The sequence below is a fragment of the Cydia splendana genome, chromosome 4 (assembly GCF_910591565.1).
Source record: "Cydia splendana chromosome 4, ilCydSple1.2, whole genome shotgun sequence".
Taxonomy (NCBI): domain Eukaryota; kingdom Metazoa; phylum Arthropoda; class Insecta; order Lepidoptera; family Tortricidae; genus Cydia; species Cydia splendana.
The window spans coordinates 20606809-20626765 of NC_085963.1; the positions used below are offsets into that span (position 1 = coordinate 20606809).

Consider the following 19957-nt stretch of genomic DNA (forward strand, 5'->3'; position numbering starts at 1 on the left):
AGTAAGGAAGCCAGATTGCATTCACTAGGGTTTAAGCTTTAATTTTGTAATCACTATCGTGTCTAGTTTCATGATCAATTGTTATTTGATGAACAAATATAATCAGTATTCTAAGTTATTTATGCTTATGAAATTGGACACGAATTTTAAGACAAATGTATGTCAATACGTAATTATTAAGAACGTATCTACTGATAGATATTTTCGTATTTATACATATATGTTAACGTTTTTAATAAAACAATTTTAAACTAAATCATAAAGTATATTAGCAATTTCTATCTACACCTTAAATAAATTAAAGCCTTTTACAAAATTATGCTTAAGATTCGTACAAAACGTTTTTATAAATATCAGATTTTTAATGGCATTCAACTTATGATGATAAGTGACTGATGTCTTATAAAATAATCAAACATTGTTCTTTTGGAATTAACGTTTGAAAAACGATTTTATTATTATTCGTACTTCTTTCCACACAGAGATGAAACAAATCAATTTTACAACTTGACATAGACCAGCAAGACGTTTTAATTAATTATTACTCTTCTAACTTTCTGGCAATGTAGCTATTACTTCACATTTTATGACATAAACTTTGCAAAATGTATCCTTATCAAAAGTTACTTTTTCATAGCATTCATCTATGAATCTATGCCAATCAGGCATTAACATCTCTTTGGCATAGACTCAAAGTGCCCCTGTGATCCTAAGTGGGCGTGCTGTCATCGGAGTGCCAACTTTTTCTGTGTTCATAGATAACCTCGTCGTAGCTCGGTGGTGGGGGGATGTGACTCCTGGTCTTGGCTTGACCAGCTGTGGGTTTACTGACCAGTTTGTCTTCCTCTGCTTCTTCGGGGATGGAGTCTCGACGGCGCATGTCGTATTCACCGAGGACGGGCTGCGAGATGTTGTTGCGTTGGGTCAGTTTTGGAGCGCTGTTTGCGAGCTGGAAAGATGTAGTCCACGTTTAGATTATACAACGTACTTTATAAGTAATTAAGACATTAATAAGATGGTTTGTCCGTAATGTCAATCTAGTCTTAACAGGCTGCATATCTTCATAATGGCATTCCCTAAAAATGACACTAGGTACCATCACGCTCCGCGATTGTTGCGGCTTTTAGGGTCTTAACTAAATTGGTTGTTCTATACTTACGCTATAAAATTTCCAATTTAGCAAGAACCCTAAATGGCATAACAATCCCGTGTGGTGACTGTACATCACCGAAGAAGGAATCATAATAAGGAAATAGTGTTTAGTTTATAAAATACATATTATATGTTAGTCTGTAAGGTATTTGTAATACGGGCCCACAGACAAAACATCCTCCAGACTTAGCATAGTCGCGCTACCCCCTCTGCCACGCATACGCAATTTTACTCCATGTTCGAGTCGAAAGTGTCCTTGTGTGACGTCCGTGAACTCGTTCGTCGTTTGAACGGACCAATCACGGCACGGGACTTCGCTCACCTCGTCCCGCGCACCCCCGCATTTTTGGCATCATCGGTTGCATGAAATAATTGCTCTAAACTCGGTCTAGAGGATTCCTAGTCTATGTACGGGCCTTGTTACCTGATTAAAATTCCTAAATAAATAAATAAAAAATATCGGCAAAGGACATCACGAAGTGCAAGCACCTGCTGCCTATTAATCCAAATAACAATATTGTTATTAAAATAAATACATCTAAACTGAAAGTATATTGCTGTAATCTGTAATTTATACTTGATACTATTTTTAGACTTCAGCCTCACCTTCAACCTCATTCAAGCAAATATACTTTTGCACTAATTTTTATACTGTACTATTAACTGATAAGGAAATGTTGGTTATACTAAAAAAATAAAAAGCAGATATTATGTACTAAGTACATAGCAAAATCGTATGAATTAATTCATAAAGTGGCCATGCCATTTTACGCCTGGATGTACAATTAGGGTTTCTGGTTTCTCGACCTTTTTAATTTCTCGAGGCACGGGAATTCTCGACTAAGATTTCTCGAGTTTCTCGAGTATCTCGAGAAATTTTGAAAGTTCCGAAAAACACCATGTTATTTTAATTTTTACAAATCAGACTCATCGGAATCGTAGGTGAGATCAATAATTAAACATATGGTACATTTTTAGTCACCATAAATTGCACTTAATAATCAAAAATACAACAACAACAAAAAACTATAGGTGCACCGGCGATGTGTTATGCTATAGTGTATTTCTTTAGGTATAACAAAATGTAAACAAACCACAATATGGTATTTTATTAGGCAGCAATATTCAAGTCAATAAATTTTACTCGATGTGACAAAACTTACAGAAGTTTTACTACGTAATCTTATTGAAAAACACTTTTGAAAAATAAATCACGGCAACTATGTAAGTATAACAATTACAATCACATACATTTACATTATTTTGCTTTCATAAATAATATAATAGTTACAAATTTTTTAAAGCGTTTTTCAATAAAAAGTCACTAGGTACATGAATGGCATGATAGTTCAAAAGTTTCAAAACTTGAAAATGGGTTGAAGCTAGAACGATAGGGGACGGATCAAGGTAATTTTTATTTGGTTGGTTATCTACCTAATAAATGTTTTAAGTACCTGAAAATGAAAAGAAAAACATTGTTCATATTTATTTAACTACCTAAAGAAATACATGTGTTATACGCGTGTTTTCTTTTTACTTATCACAAGAGATTTATTTCTCGAGTTCTTCATTTTTTTCCCGTCTCGACTTAGGACAAATTTCTCGAGAATCCTCGCCTCGAGAATTCTCGAGCAGAAACCCTATGTACAATAAAATATCCATTCTGGATTTCACGGGCCTATAAATCCCGGTCTTTTGATAGGCTTGCGTGGGATACAGATCCAACACGTAGAGCCCCTTTGGAGAGCTTTAATGTCATGTAGAACGCCTGCTGGAACCCGTTCACAGGCGCAACAATAGACACCCATGAACCGGTCGCAGCAGGCATTGGGACTATTGTAGAAAAAGTGAACAGTATACCGGTCTATGGATTGATGTTTGGGTGGACAATGAAACTGGGCTATTGTAAAGAGGTCCGGACACCTGCCATAACAATGTTAACACCGTTAAATATCCATATTATTATGCTTAATAAATACCTCCAGTAAAAACATTTAACGCAAGAGTTTCCGAGTGTTAGTACAGATAATTCAATTTTTTTTAATAATAACAGAGTGACGTCGATAAACAAATAGCTTTGACACTTAATCAGTGATATAAATTTGCATCAATGTGTCAGTGTTAAGATAGTAGACAAATACAGCATTGAAGGTAGTGTTTGTGTTAGTTTTTGTTGATAAAATATAAAACCAGAACTAAACTCATCTCATTCGTTATAGACATTAGACATGTCGTCTATCATGTATGAAACTACTAGAGTTAGACTGAGAAAAGATTGCAATGATTTTAATAGCACACGCAGTGCAAGTGTTATTTTAAACGTCAAACTTCTATGAAATGTTGACGTATAAATAACACTTGCACTGCGTATGCTATCAAAATCGTTGCAGACTTTTCTTGGTCTAACTCTACTACCGAATATTGTAATGTGTAAGATGTGTAATGTCTCCGAGAATAATCAAGCCAACAATCCTTTCAGTATTCATTTTACAGCTGAAATAGATGGCGCTGTACTGCATCATTATATTTTAGCAAGCTACCTGGGCCTTGTGAAGTCTTCAATTATACCTTGATGTAACAAAACATACATACCTTATAAAGCTGTGGCGGTGGTCTATTCCACAGCATGGGATTGGAAATGTGTCTTTTGTCGTGCTGATTGCCGATTTCCAGCGCTGATCGCAGAAGGTCCACCTTCGAAGCTGAGCCTTGTAGGGTCTTCAGCTATACTCGTACCACATTGTTGTTACAAAACATACGTACCTTATAAAGCTGAGGCGGTGGTCTATTCGACAGCATGGGATTGGAAATGTGTCCTTTGCCGTGCTAATGGCCGATCTCTAGCGCTGACTGCAGATAGTCCGCCTTCGAGTCTCAGTTTTGTGGGGTCTTCAGCTATACCTCATTGTTGTTACAAAACATACGTACCTTATAAAGCTGAGGCGGTGGTCTATTCGACAGCATGGGATTGGAAATGTGTCCTTTGCCGTGCTAATGGCCGATCTCTAGCGCTGACTGCAGATAGTCCGCCTTCGAGTCTCAGTTTTGTGGGGTCTTCAGCTATACCTCATTGTTGTTACAAAACATAAGTACCTTATAAAGCTGAGGCGGTGGTCTATTCGACAGCATGGGATTGGAAATGTGTCCTTTTCCGTGCTGATGGCCGATCTCCAGCGCTGATCGCAGAAGGTCCACCTTCGAGGCTGAGCCTTGTGGGGTCTTCGGCGATATCTCTATGTTGCTGCAGCGACGCTGACTGTTGCTGCCGCTGCGACTGCGGTAGAGCTCGTTTATGTCGCCTTGAGATAACTGGAAATTTATTGGAAAGTGTTAATAAGGTTCTTTACTGGTTGCAATTCAATTAATTTACAAAATCTCTTATATAGATAGAATACTTTTTTTTAGAACAAGTGTCATCAAGAATAATATTGCTAGTAGTTACTTATATTGATGCTGTATTGGTGAGATAATGAAGGTTCATCTTACCATTGTTTAATTATAAGTACCTATTGATAATTAAAACTTTAAAATGGTTTAGAATTTAGCTAGAACTAGAGAAACATAAGTACCTACAGGGCGATTTTGAAATTAATGTCTGAACGTATAACAAAAATACAGCTTTTCGCCTTAGCCATTTACTTAGTAGGTATTATAAATACACCAAATAGCTCTCGATCCTCTGGGCAACGAATACAGTGATCCCAGTGGATTAAATCTCGTGATGCTGTGCAGTCTCTCCAGTGATATCATGGTCTCAGATTTCCTCAAGAGAGCTTTCCATTCACCTTGCCTCCGCCACATTCAAGTGAGTTTTGAACTACAGATAACTTACTCTAGCTCTCGATCCTCTGGGCAAGGAATGCAGTGATGCAGTGATAATATGCAGTATCCTAGGGATAGCATGATCTCAGCTTTCCTCAAGAGCTTTTCATTCATCTTGCTTCCGCCACTTTCAAGAGTATTGAACTACAGATAACTTACCCTAGCTCTCGATCCTCTGGGCAAGGAATGCAGTGATCCCAGCGGATTAAATCGTGTGATGATGTGTAATCTCTCCAGGGATATCATGGTTTCAGCATCTTTCCTCAGTGGCTCTCCGTTCAGCTTGTCGCCTTCGCCGCTTTCTGGTGGTCAAAATAACATTAGAGTTTTTTTTCTTCAGTTAACGAGGACTAATTAAATGTTTTTTAAATGGCAGTTTAGAGTCAATCAGAAACAGATATAAAAAACCGGTCAAGTGCGAGTCGGACTCGCGCACGTAGGGTTCCACTGGTTCCGTGCCATTACGCAAAAACATCACGTTTATTGTATGGGAGCCCCACTTAAATATTTATTTTATTTTATTTTTAGTATTTGTTGTTATAGCAGCAACAGAAATACATCATCTGTGAAAATTTCAACTGTCTAGCTATCACGGTTCATGAGTTACAGTCTGGTGACAGACGGACAGACGGACACACGGACAGCGGAGCCTTAGTAATAGGGTCCCGTTTTTACCCTTTGGGTACGGAACCCCAAAAACAATAAAGCAGAAACAACAACCTGACAACAAATTAAACCGTGCAAAATCGAAACGCAGGTTGATATTGGGGTGTAGCCGCGCGCGTCAGTTGACGTCTTTTGCGGTCAAACGGTTACACCGTATCCTCTCATACGGTTGTCGATCACTTGTCACTCACCATTGTCTTGTTCACTAGGCCGTCCCAGTGATGTCATGTTGATGTGTCTGAGCCAGAAATAATGCAGCAGTCCATATATTATGCCTCCCAGGAACGCGATCAGGCCCATGTAACGGAATGCTTCCCTGGTCCCGAGTGAAGCGATGAGCAGACCGCCGCCGAAGCTGCCGCTGCCTCTTCCTAAAATAAGAGGAAAAGTCTAACAATATTTTTTTTTATTTACATATTATTGGTTCTTCGAAATTAGCTTAGTTTCTTTTTACTGTTGGAAACTGTTAAGTTTCACACATCACGTTATTTTTAGCCACCATTTTAAACGTTTTTACGATTTATGAAAATGAATATTTTTTTTGCACCGACTAATTTTATTTAGGACATCAAAACCCTAAAAAATGTTTATGGCATCTAAGTTTTTTTGTTATTATTTTAAAAGCAGTTCGCCTGTTTTTAACATTATTCTCGTAGTTAAAAAGAGTTATTTTACCTTCTTAATATTTACTAAAATACAAACTAGGTACGCGAAGTTAAATCAGAAGATTAAAAAAATTTACAACTCAATGTTTTTACATGACGTCAACAATTTTAATGCGCTCGGTAATCATATGTGTATAAAGATCTGGAAGTTAGCAGAACGATTATGTTCTTACCGTTATTATTTGAATGACGATACTGTAAAACGGTGGATTTAATCGATAACATGATACAAAGTTGTTACGTATTGTGGAGGTGGTTGACTTCGTCGAATTATAGGTACCGTAAAACGGGGTGAGTAGGTTTCGCGGGGAGAGGTGGATTATGAATGGGGAGAGAAGGTTTGAGAGGAAGGTGAGAAGGGATTTTAAGGCTACTGCTACAAAAATAATGTATTCCAATTTAAAATGGAGCTATAGTAATACGCATAATAAAAAAAAATCGATCCAACAATCTTCCAAAATCACCTTTGTATGAAAACCCCTCTCACCCCAAATACGAGGCACTACGGGGTGAGGTGGGTTTTCCTCTTTATCGTCAAAGTTATGAAATGGAACTACCCAAAATAAAATAAAAACTAAAATACAAACGTCCGGAACACTTATTATATACACCATTCAGTTTTCATATGTAAAAATAAAACGTTATCGAGGTTTGAATTTCAGTTTTGACCCTACTCACCCCATTTTATGGTACCTACAGTTAAAATATTTACATGAGGGGATGTTATCTGGAAAACATCAAATGGGCGTGTTACCCGACACCTGAGAATAAATCTTATTTTTAACCCTTCTGAGATAATTATAATAATGCACTTCACACCTATCTAATAAACGAGCTCTGTAATATAATAATCTTATACCTATCTAAGATCAGTACGGTTACCATCAGTTTGTCACTGACATAAACGCCGTCGAGAACGTAATTTACTTTCTATACATCTCGCTCGCACTCGCATATTAGTGCAAACGGGATGCATAGAAAGTAAATTACGTTCTCGACGGCGTTTATGTCAGTGACAAACTGATGGTAACCGTACTGATGTATCACAAATTTGGTACAGAAAACTGAAATTAAATCGGTCAGTTTTTTTAGGACTTGAGTATCCTGTGTATTAAAATATTAAATTAAATTATGCAATGCAAGGTGTTTTGCTCCTTTTCCCAAGAAACTCAAAAAGAAAAATTAGTCTCATATTTTACGGACCGAAGACAAGATTTTTTAAGTGGGATCAAACAAAACGCGGCGACAGAATACTAAAACAAAAAAAAACTGCGATTCTCATAGCAGTACAACCAAATAACAAACAAGCGAGCATCTAGATCTCTGTCGTACCCAACTATTAATCTTATTATTAGCTCCATTACCCAGTTCCCCCATTTACTTATTATGCGAGCGTCTCATAGGAACTCACCAAGGCTGAAGTGGGCCATCCCGAGCACTCCAATGAGCGTGGCTAAAAGGTTCTTAGGGGCCAGCATGGCGCAGTAAGTTGCCGCCGCCACCCACATCAAGTGGACGGAAAGAGACTCCATGGCCTCGAAGGGGAAGCACCACCAGGAGTTCCTGTTGAAACAAACAGAAAACCAGTCACCTAAATGTAAAAGATGAAAAATCTGTCACTTCTAAAAACGTATGTAAAATAAAGATTGAGCAAGATAAAAAGCACGCGTGTAAAGGCAAGACTAAGGACAAATAAAAAGTTACATGAAACAAATAAAAAATAGGTAGCAGTCAAGTCAAATAAGAAACTTAAGGAGAATCTAGACAAGATTATAAAAGATTAAACTCTTAAAATCTGACGTAACGATAAAAAGTAGACGGGAAATAAAACGCTACAATTGCCGAAAGTCGCTCAAAACTTTTCAATTAGGTACCTAATAGCCTTTTCAATGGGGTTCTTACATTTTACATTGGTATTAAAACATATCCAGAAAGGAACAAAAACATACCCAGGCATGAGTAACTGAAATAAGTAATGTTAGCAGAATGCAGGGAGTATGGTTGAGACACTTTATTTCGATTACTTCATGTTAGTTCTACTGAGTCACCATAACATGGTATCTGAAGGACAATAAAGCTAAACTATGGACACTATACTAGTATTATGATTGATGTCTCATCTTTATTGAACCTATGTGATATAATGCCACGTGCATATCATATACTTTCAAATGTTTCACGAGACATTTAGGAACGCGTGATTTTAGAGTTTGATATCTACCGATAAAGAGAAACAATAATCTTAACATATCTGTATCTAATTGGACGATTATTTCTCTATCTCGTGTCTAGTCCACTTTAATGTCTTTGACCACAGACTTGTAATGTATACGTGTATATAAAGTCCTCCCACATTCTATCGTTGTGTTCATAAACTTGACAATGCCCCTGGATAACATTAATTCTGTAAATAGAGTTAAAGGATGCAATGTTCTATGTGCTGATGAAGATGAAGATAAAACTCCACAAGTGTCTGCTAGGTTTTACGGTACAGAATTAAAATCTACAGAAGTAAATTATACAAATAATCTAAATTATACAATAACTGTGACTCAAATGTTTGATGTTGCCTGAGATGGGGAATAGTCGTTTCAAGAACTCCCATTCTTTCTTATGATTATTGGTAATATTTAATCAACGAGAATGGAAGGAAAAAAATGTCATCTGATTTCTGTTATTTTACTGTATTCTGAGTAGGTATTGATTCACAGAAAAAAAACGCACCATTTCACAAATCGGTTCTCCAGAACGTTCAAGGCATTTTAGCTCCCAATTAATATTCTATCGGTTGTCTAGTTAAGTGTTAGTAGTGTTACCTCAAGTTACTCATAGTACATCAGTTCAAGCTGACATAGTAACAAGTGGTTCTAATTTTCGGAAGTTTCTGTGTTGTCCTGAACTCCTTAACCATCACGTTATAAATAAACGACAAAATTATAAAGTTGTTTCAAGTTTCCACAACGTATTACAACAATAGCAGTAATACCGATTAAACAATAACTACCTATCTACAATGTTGATGCATATGTGCATTTGATAAGACACCACTTAGCTCCTTGTCCATGTTTAGTTAAGATGGACAAGACAACGGCATGTAAGAACTGATTGACTATTATAAACATGCCATTGCCAAGGTCTTGTCAAGTATTTCACATTGCTACAAATTGTAAAATAGCTGACACCCACAGTGTTTCCTTTAGATAACCGTCATTGTTATTGTATCGTTGTCTGTCAGATGAATGTGATACCTACGTATTACTGGGTACCGGATATTGTTTAAATACGTCTCACTAAGGGCTTTAAAGATAGCTTCAGAATCCTCAAATCCTGCAGATCACCAAAATTAGGTATATCATATTTTATTCCGAGATATCTAAAACATTTTATTGCCCTCTGTTCTTTCTTCAGAATACAAGTAAAAAACATTCCAAAATTACACAAATTAAGTCACACTTAGTTTTCCTAGCAATACTTATCAATCAAAGATACATGAAATCGATGTGGCCTGACTAGCAAGGCAGAACTGCTTAGGGGCTAGCGTCGGCCGACTTGGATATACGTAGGTATGTTACCTCACTTGATTCACTCACTCACTCTATCTGAAACGCATCAGGGTCCAACCTCGTTTTTGTTTGTTGCCCTAGAGCTTCTCTTTCTACAGCGGCAACAGGACTTCATGTATTGAGAATCAAGATGCTCAGCTAGGGACTTACTCTATGAAGGAGTAGCCGACGAGCCTAGCAGCGTGCGAGAAGAAGGCTACGATGATGACGTTGACGTGTCCCATGCGCGCCGTGATGGCGTCGGCGCCGTACAGGAATGGGATGCTGCTCAGCGTGCCAACTGTCACCGTTATTCCTGCACACATTCGTAAGAAATTTGTATGATTTAGAAATAATTAAGAACATGAGCAAAAGGGTCTGATATATCTGACTTTGTCTATACATATCTAAGTAAGAATCTTTAATTTTAATAACACATCAGTCGAGCCTCAATTTTCAACAAGATTAGGTACTAGAACTCAGATAAATTTTGAAATAGACTTTGAGTACATTTTTAATGTTGTTTTTGATTAGTACCTAGATATTAAATGGAAAACGAAAGTGGCCAATGTTTGCCTTCGATTTTTGTATAATTGTTGCTACACTTACCTAACAGGAAGTTTGGTGCCCCCAATTCCTTCAAATACAGGAAAAGATAAGATTCAATAAAGCCCCAGAAATTGCCCAAAGCAAACAGGAAAAATATGAAAATTATAATGTGTGGCATCTTTATGATATTCACTAGATCGTGTAGCAAATTATCTGCAGGCAATTTCGCCCCTAGTGGCATCACAGCTACCGTTATAGCTGATATCAAGAGCAACACGTCGTACGTGTAAAATGCAGCGGAATAGTCCGTGTAACCTGCAATCAACAAACCGATGTAATTGTAAACACAACAAACTATTGATATAAGATAACGATTACGAGATGGCGTTAACTCACCGACTTGTTTACTCCTCATATCTATAAGCATGCCAGTTATAGGAGAGAATATAGCCATGCCGATACTCGAGAATAATCTTTCTCGGCCAAAGTCACCGCCGTATTTCTGTATCATTGTTAGAGCAATCGGATCCATAATGGTTACAGTGGCAGATAACATGATGGTTCCCATAAATCTCAGGAAGAAGTAGATATAGAAGGTTTTGTCGTCACTTTCTTTATAATCCGGTGGGCAAATATCGGGGCCGCCTTTCCTGTAATATTCCGATGATAAATCACACTTAATCTTTTGATAGCCTCTATATTTACAATAGATAAATGGTAATGTACTTTAGAATAGAAAAAACATGTAATATTAATTTACCTGAAGTCACATTTTTGGACAATGCAGTCACGGGATATTTTTTCGAGTCTAAGTTGTGACAATTTGGTCATGTTGTGCAACATCACTAGGCCTCCACATCTTAGGTCCTCTTTGTCTAATGCTGTTATGTTTACTCCTTGGTCTATGAGGAGTTTTTCACCGAATCTTGTTTTAAAATCAGTGATTGTTTCGTTTTCGTCCTGTAACAGATTTATTTTTTGTAGTGAAGTTCCTTCTTATTTTGATGAACATGTAAAAAATATGGCAGTACTGTCCGAAATTAGATTTCCCAATATTCTCGGCATGGTCAAATTCAATCAACGTCACGATAAATTCGGGACATCTAGTCTTTTTAATGTAGTGTGACTTAGGTACGTTATATATAGACTTTGGCTTATGTTGATTAATTTTAGTAATATTATATCGAAGCACTGATAACTGTAACCTATTTGTTAGGCAAAACTATTTTCTACAAGAATTCAGAAGCAGAAGGAAGGTTGCACCACTTGCTTCATATCTTTTAACTCATTGGTACATTCGGGCCAGCCATACGAGCCAGGGGTTGGACCCGCGACTTTTGGTTTGTAAAGTCTGTTCGAAAAGAGAAGAGTCGTGGAATGTATTGGACCCCATGCATTCCACGACTCTAGGTACTCTTTCCGCACAGACTCTAATAAGGACGTTAGTTCGCTAACATACTTATGTACTACAAATAAGATTTTTTCAATAACAATAGAACTTGAAATAATGCTTACCCTTTCCATTTCTATGCCGAGTTGTTCTTTCGGATCTCCAAGATCTTCGTGCACTTCCACGAGGAAGAACGCTGCATCATTATAGTCCTCGTCATCAGTAATATTGAACAAGCTAAAATCATATTTGAGACTATTTTATTTAAATTAAAAAAACCTGTGTTTTTTTAATGGTGTTCCGCTTTCAGCCATTTCTTTTTTGTCTAAGTATTTTGCATATGCTAATTGTTTTGACGTAAGTAGATAATTAATGCCACTGTTGTTATAAATTACTACGTTGTACATGATCACAAGTTTCATATGTCTATCTACAATTAAATCTATTTTATCTCTGTTTGCTCAAAATTATTCTCGGTAGGCAGACACCATAAAAACTCATTGTCGAACATAAATATTGACTTGAATATAATACCTACCTACTCTCGAAGTATACTATTGTCATATGCTTTTTTATCATGAAAATAAATAGGTACCTACATTACATGAGAATTTCTACGAAAACAGATTTAGAGAAAATAGAGAATTGTTACAGTTTCCTGGTTTAAGTAGGTAGTTACGATATTTCCTATAAAAGTACCCACAAGAAAGAGGCAGGCTTAATTCACCAAAGGTATACTAATAATTTAAGCCCATTTAACAGACTTGGGTCTTTAGGAAAAGTCATGGTATAATAATATACTCCGCCTGGTACTCCATTCCCGTCTTTTCTAGGTCACCTAACTGACACGGGCTTACGTCATCAAGCGACAGCGCTATATGATAATATGCGATAGCGCTATATATAGCGGCCATGTTGTTGTGACGTAGCCCCGTGTCACTCTGGGAATGGAAGACCATGTTTTATTAGACTATGGGAAAAGTGATAATTTTAAGTGGAATTAAAATTTTCTAAGAAATAAAAAACAAAGCTTCTTTTTTTGGTCTGAATTGTTAACTTTTTAATTTACATCATACCAAAACCTTTCATTTTCAGAAGGACGTTTTTAAAGCGAGATTCTGGTGGAATATCCCAAAATCTCGCAAAGCCAAAGAAAGTAACATTTCTAGTACCCTCACCGTGAGTTTTACGCGGCCTTAAACGCTAGCGAGTGCGTCAACTCAAACGCAGTACATCTCGATCTCGCTTGCACCAATGTCAGTACGAGGGAGATCATTGTATGCAGTCGCTAGAGAATATGTCAGTGTCAAACTTGTGGTAGGTAATGTAGTTCGTACCTTACGTTCGTTTTGAATTTGCGGCTAATATGAAAATCTAGATCATCTTTATCATCCGACGGATCGACAGGGCTAACTGTCGGCTCGGATAGTAAGCAGTGGTCGATGCAGCGGTCTAGAACGAAGTCCACCTGTTCGTCCTCGTCCGGGCACTCTCTGCTGGGGCACGGACTCCACCAGATCTGGAAATAATGGTGGTTTGGGCAAGTGTCGTAGAAAGCCACAAATAACTGCTCCACCACTCATGGTTTAACCGCGAAAAAAAAGGTTACGACTTGCGGAACTCATCACAAGTTAGGTTAAGAAAAAGATAGGAGTAGATATATTTATAAATAATGTCGTTATTGTACCTATCGCCTTGTATATGTATTATGTACCACGAAATATTTATACTCTTGTTACTTGAAAAGTCCGCAATGATCTTTGAACTATGACAACTACTTATGTAAATTTTAAAGTGATAAATAACATTAACATTGGAGCGGATAAAGTAATGATAAAACTCATCAAGATGCCTAACATCTTATTATAGTGTTCTGTTGATTTTTAGAGCACCGTACAAAACTTTGTTCACGGTGCTCTTATGGGATCACTTCGGTCTTGCAAATCGGTTAAATGCGTTTTTCTCAAAGACCGTTTGATGTAGGTACCTAAAATTTGGAGTAGTTATGGCAAGTACCATCACTAACACTGTGGATAAGTCAAAACTGCTTATTTCTGATTTTAGGGGGAAATTTAGGGGGTTAGAGGGGTAGACTGAATTTTATTTTCAATTGTAAGAATCGTGTGAGGTACCATTAGAAAGCTTGCAAAAAATTTAGTCGATGGACTGATTTTGACTTCATTTTAGAGTGCAGTAGTTTCGTTAAAAAATGCATTTAAAGTTGCAAGTTTTCATACAAAAATTTTCACCTCTGTCCTGGCGATTTTCGCGAAAACTATAGGCAACAGGCAGCTGACCAGTCAATATCCAACCAAAACAAGCATGAAGACGGCGGGAAAATTATCAGGTTAACTTTATCTTTATTAGTTTTTCAACTGCAGCCTGATCTTTGGTTGCTTAGGGCTAGCTAACTGATGCTTACACTGGTCATTCATATTAAGAAGTAGTTTTAGCGAGAAAGATCCTTACTTAAAACTTTGGCATTGAAATTTATGACTTATGTCTTTGATACAAAGTTTAATTCTACTTACTTACTTTTGTGGGATATTTCATTTTTTTTCTGAATAGCCTACTATAAGTATGAGAGAGAAAAAGATTTACAAAATACAACCTTGTTATAATGCGAATAAGTTTAAATTTCGAACGGGCTTTCCAACCAATGGAGTATCTCAGTGTGCTCAGTAAGAATCATATTTATTATTGGAGTTTATCTGTAAAAATTTAAATTAAGAATTCCGTTCTTCACTGTCGTTGTGTTTTTTTTTCACAATAGAGCACATAGAGTTAGTAAAGCGTATAGAGATAATAATAGTACATTATTGTCGAGGCTCGGAAGTAGCTACTTGCAGGCTGAGGATTCGTTTTAAACGGACGACCTTGGGAGTCCGTTTAATTGAATCCGAAGCCAGCAAGTAGCCTTCCAGCCGAGTCATATATAGTGCTTTTCTCAAAAATGGTGGAAGAAATATAAATATCATAGAAATATTTTACAAAAGCAACGTTGTTACGTATATATTTTCACAGAAGAAAGCCCTTGCCGCCTTTTTATTTTTTTAATAAAAAAATAGAAGTGTATTTTTCTGCCGAAAATACGCCAACCTATTTGAGACAACTAAATAGTCGCGGCACTAATCATCTGTTTGGCTGTTCAAAGGGCCTGTGCCTTCAATTGATATGGCCATTTCAACTTTTAAAAAGTTTGGAACTCGACAAATAATGGAATTTGTATGCGACATTGCAGTCCCAAAATCGAGACTGCAATGTTTTTAACTTTTTAATTTTTGACTGACCATAAACTAAGCGCTTCGCAACCTATTTTTTAGACGGCAAAGTCGACTTTGCCGTCCATTTTTGAGAAAAGTCATTTAATATTTATTAACAGCTATGGCCTCATCTATAGATTTTACTGAGAGTATCTGATTCGTCGAAACAATATTCCTTTTCATTAACTACCATTACATTTATGTATTCATTGTATACAGTATGTATATTTTTGAACGGATCGGTGAGAGCAGCAACCAGATCCCGTTCTGAATGAATGAATGAATGTTTCTTTATTCAGGCAATAGACCTGATAGTTCTGTTAGTAGTAGTTCTGTTCTGTTCTGTTAATTCTGTTACGAAAAAAGAATTTTGGAAGACCTAAATAGTATATATGACAGTTAAAATTCACAGTTTTTGTAACAAATGTAAAGATTCATGAGTACCGAGTAGGTACATTTTTGTCGCTGGCTGTAAGGTTGACGAAATATAAAGTAACTTTATATTCGGTACTCATGAATCCCAGTTCTACTAAAATATTTTTTCTTTTAAAAACTGATTTACAATAAGTCCAAAATTGTGCGGTAAGGTAGGTTTATATTAAAATTATACGCAATTCTTCGTAGCAACTCCGCCAAGTGGACGAAAACAGGTACTGGACGGCAATCTGACGCAATTACACTACTTGTACTAAAACTTAGACATTTATTATTACTTATTTCTGTGACTTATATGAAACATGAGCAAATTGATTAATACTTTACGTTAATTACATTTTTTGTCAGAAACAAGCCTAAACGTCGAAAACCGAGAAATGCCGAATCACAAATTTAATTGAAATATTATTCCTTTTTGAGTCGAGCCTGCCCAGTCTACAAGTTTAAAATACAACAATTGCAGCAAAGATTATCATGAGGTTGTATGTATACCTATAGTATTTTTGACGGATTTAGTTTTTTATGCTCGAAGAACTCTGACGTAAGGTTTACTCGGGTAATTCCGAATGTCGAAAACTGTCGGATAATTCCGAAAAGAGACTTTTATTATGATGGAATCAAGGGTGATTTTCATCTGAATTTCGGATTTATCCGACATTCGGTATTACCCGAATACACCTTATATTAAATTGTCAACTATTTTGGTGTTTGAAAGAATCAATAATATTGAAAATGTTCAGACAAGTAGAAGAATATACTTCAATATGTTATGGATGCTAGTAAGATGTAAAAACAACAGTTTAGCCGAATGTCAGTTTACGAAATGGTTTGTACAAATTACAGAGAAATTCAGAATAATTTGTTTCTACTAGAAATTCGCCTTCACCAAACGTTTTAGATAAACGTTCTTGACTTCGGTTGGCCGAAATGGGACTCTTACGATTTTTCCTCATTTTACCTCCAAGATGAGGTTGATCGTTAGTGCTGGAAAGCTGTAATTTGGTATGGATATATAAATCAATCAACCCGACAAGGTGGTAAATAAAATCTCTAATCTCAAAAAAATATATCTAAGATAGAAGCTTTATAACTTCTACATTACCTATACTAGCCCAGAGGCCTTTAATAACAGTCCAAACTCCAAGGTCCCAGAGCTCCCAGACATTACTTATTTCCTCGTGAATAAAATGTATGGGATAAATTAGTATTGGTATCCAAACTTTAAAGCGCCTAGGGATGCGTGGTACGGTGCTCTGAACACCGTAGTCTTGACTTCGTGCTTGGCCAATTATTTTAAATTTGAAACCTATTTAAGTCCACTACTGGACATATGTATGCCTACCTAATTTTTCACCATTAAAACGGATTGATGGCTTGGACATTAAATCAGCATCACCTTATAGGACTTCACACCAACGTCTTACTCAAAAGCCAACTCTGTCAATGGTTCTGTGGTATTACTACTTCATATTTTTATTCTTGCAACTCCAATAGGTAGGTAGGTAGGAGAAAACAATGAATGCAAAAAACAATCATAAAATTATACATATTTTGGACAATACAGGCTTTTTTCCAAAAATTGTTACAACAAGCCACACGCTCCCCTACATACAAAATTAATCGCTCTACAAAGTTTATATTTAGACAATGCAGATGCCTACTTATCCTCTATTTGGCTCAAATTACAAGACATTGCCACTCAAATAGCTATGGGGAGCATCGTAATTCGACTATAAATTATCATCTGCTAGGTCCTTGACCATACTAGCCTGTCTCAAGTAATAAAGGTTGCCCCTTCAAAAGTTCTTGAGTAGGTAATAGGTTGGTACTGCGTCCGTTACAGACGGATGGATCGTGGCGCAAATATTTATCCCGACGTGGAAATAATGGAACTAATATGAATCGCACAAAGCATTATCGTTATGTTAACATTTCACTGAATGGAAGGATGTGACTAGAGTATTATGTAGATGTACAATACATATACAGAAACGGCTTGTACATAATGCTGTCTATCTGTGCATAGGTACTCTAGATCGGCGGTCGGCAACCTGCGGCCCGCGGGCCGCATGCGGCTCGTGAAACTGTCACTTGCGGCCTGCGAGCCTCTCTGGATATGTAATATTGAGAAACGACAATGTCTGATAAAGTCATAAATATTAACAAAGTGCGGCCCGCGTTAACTTACTCATCGTTAACTACGCTACTAAAACTACGCAAAAAAAAAAAGGTTGCCGACCGCTGCTCTAGATAATAGAAAAACATAAATTGACCTTAAAACAAATAGTACATTGTAGGAGAGGACGGAAAACCGCTAAAAGATGGACGAGTGAGTTTGAGGGCCGACACGTTAGTGGAGGTCCTCAAATAATACGAGTCCATCTTTAGCGTTTCCGGCCGAGGCATTACATAGTGCTTTTCACGACTACTGCGAGGAAATAAAAAAACATTTGCATAACTATAAGTACTAGCCCGCGATTTCTCTGGTAGCAAATTACTAGCCACTGCCTGTGCTGTCTCTTGAATTTCGGTAGGCGTCAGCGTAAGAATATCATTTTCTTCATTAGAAGAACTCATTTTTTAAGCGAGCGTAGATACGTGTTTCTTGTATTTTTTAGTCAAATAATTTACACTATCCAATTCAGTGAGTATTTTCCGATCCCGCCTTTTTAATTTACTTTTTTTATCACTTTTAAGAGATGTTTTTCTGTTGTTTGCTTCAAACCGCCTCTAAACTTAGAAGCGTTTTTGCTAAAAAACCATAAACAGCTACAAAAGTAAAAAACGCCTAAAGCGTGAATCGAATGAACTGACTGAATGAATGAATGGTTTTGACATTTCTTTTTTTTTTAACAAGAAATTTGTCCTATAAATAACCTAATTTTTTTTAGAAGGAATAAGTTGCGCGAAAAAAAGACCTTTTATTGATTTTTATGTTTTAAATTATACTCATTGCTGTAGCGAACCGTCACCATTGACAGATGATGATAACAATGAAACATTGTAGTAGTGGTGGTTCAGGTGCTACAGCTATTGCCTATTTTCCAGCTTGGTTTTAGACCATCTTTTGCCACATTTCCGAACAGTGGCGTGAAAATATAATTTTCAAACGGGTACAGCAACAAAGCAAGTATTATAACAGCAACCAACCAAATACACTTTGTGCAAATAGCTTGTCATTTTTTCGTCAATAATCGTCACAAATCACATCTCGGTTTTGTTGTAGGTATTATAGAGCAGAAAAAATCGGTCTATAAAAAAATGTAAAAATATGCAGGATCCATATCACACACAAACAAGAGGTTCAATATAGGCATGGCAAAGAAATTAGTAGACAAACCGAACTTGTAAAACGACCCAGTTAGAAATCCTAACCAAAACACAATCTGACTTCCCGCCAAGTCTGTCTGCACTCGGCAGAATATTATAATACCGAGCGCTAAGACTTTGCCACCGGCTAATTCGACCTGCTGCCGGATGACGCCGATTTGCTCGAATTCTTACAAGTGTGGCATTAGTATACACCTTTACCCTAATATATGTGACAAGGACTAATTCACCTAAAGACGGTGACGGAATATGCAGTAGTTTTCATAACAAAGTTCAGAAACCAAAAATGTATATACTTTTAAAAAAAAATTCAAGGAATTGATGTGTAGCGGCAAAAAGTTTTGAGAGCAATCATTTTTTTCCATTTTAACTTTACCTCCACGCTATTTTTGTAAGGATCCCTCATGACGTACGCCGAAGGCATCATCCCAGGAGTTTCTTGGTGCGGGATCAGGAGCAGTGAGTGGTGGAACGCTGCGTTTAGAACCAAAGCTGTGATGACCACCGGTTTATACTCCCCAAAACGGTCCACCAGAAAACCTACAAGCAATGGAACAATTTCACATTGTATCAATTACACTCAAGAACAATCAAAAAGGGTACTTTACAATTTCAGTACAGTGATTTTCATTGCTCTTGAGTTTAGGTTAGCAGGCAGAAGAGTACTTACCAGTTATCGGTGGGCTTAAGAAGGTTGTAAACGGCAAGGCCAAATACACAAACGATATTTCAGGCACAGTAAGTCCTATACTTTGCATATGAATCGTCAGGTACGGGAGCAAAGAAGCCGTGGCTCCGTACATCACGAATAAAGTCACTTTTAACATGATTAGGTTCGGGTTGATGCGGAGGCAAGCCATGAGGCGCTGACAGCAGCCGATCGGTGCTTCGCTGTCGTCATCCATGGCGTCGTCGTCACTGTTCTTCTTAGAGAGATCGTCAATGGACTTGGCCATTGTCACACTAAGGTGTGCATACGCGGAGAGTATCTTATCGACTGAGTAAGTCGCTCGACAGAAGCTGCGGCGATGCGATTATTTACTCAGAGATTGCAGAGCCAGGGGTCCCGTCCGACTGAGCGGATCACGGCGGACGACTCGGCCAATTTTCAAATTACAAATTACCTCCGTTTAAGGAGTGGAT

At 37.2% G+C, this 19957-nt stretch overlaps 1 protein-coding gene across 1 annotated transcript; it reads right to left on the minus strand.

The window, feature by feature from the left end:
- Positions 1 to 244: 244 nt before the first annotated feature.
- Positions 245 to 19893, minus strand: LOC134790160 (uncharacterized). Its single transcript, XM_063760970.1, has 13 exons — positions 19485 to 19893; positions 19191 to 19354; positions 13124 to 13305; positions 11912 to 12023; positions 11157 to 11356; positions 10793 to 11046; positions 10457 to 10711; positions 10019 to 10163; positions 7717 to 7868; positions 5832 to 6011; positions 5134 to 5276; positions 4246 to 4461; positions 245 to 949 (listed from the first exon to the last, which is right to left on the minus strand). Exons 1-13 carry the CDS (start codon positions 19768 to 19770, stop codon positions 710 to 712), a joined length of 2529 nt encoding a protein of 842 aa, XP_063617040.1. The 5' UTR covers positions 19771 to 19893; the 3' UTR covers positions 245 to 709.
- Between the last annotated feature and the right edge of the window lie 64 nt (positions 19894 to 19957).

Coding starts and splice junctions, on each gene's coding strand:
- LOC134790160 (XM_063760970.1), bottom strand. CDS start 19,770: ATGGCCAAGTCCATTGACGATCTCTCTAAGAAGAACAGTGACGACGAC. Junction 19,355..19,484: donor CTTAAGCCCACCGATAACTG/GTAAGTACTCTT, acceptor CATTGCTTGTAG/GTTTTCTGGTGGACCGTTTT. Junction 5,277..5,831: donor GCCTAGTGAACAAGACAATG/GTGAGTGACAAG, acceptor TTTGACCACCAG/AAAGCGGCGAAGGCGACAAG.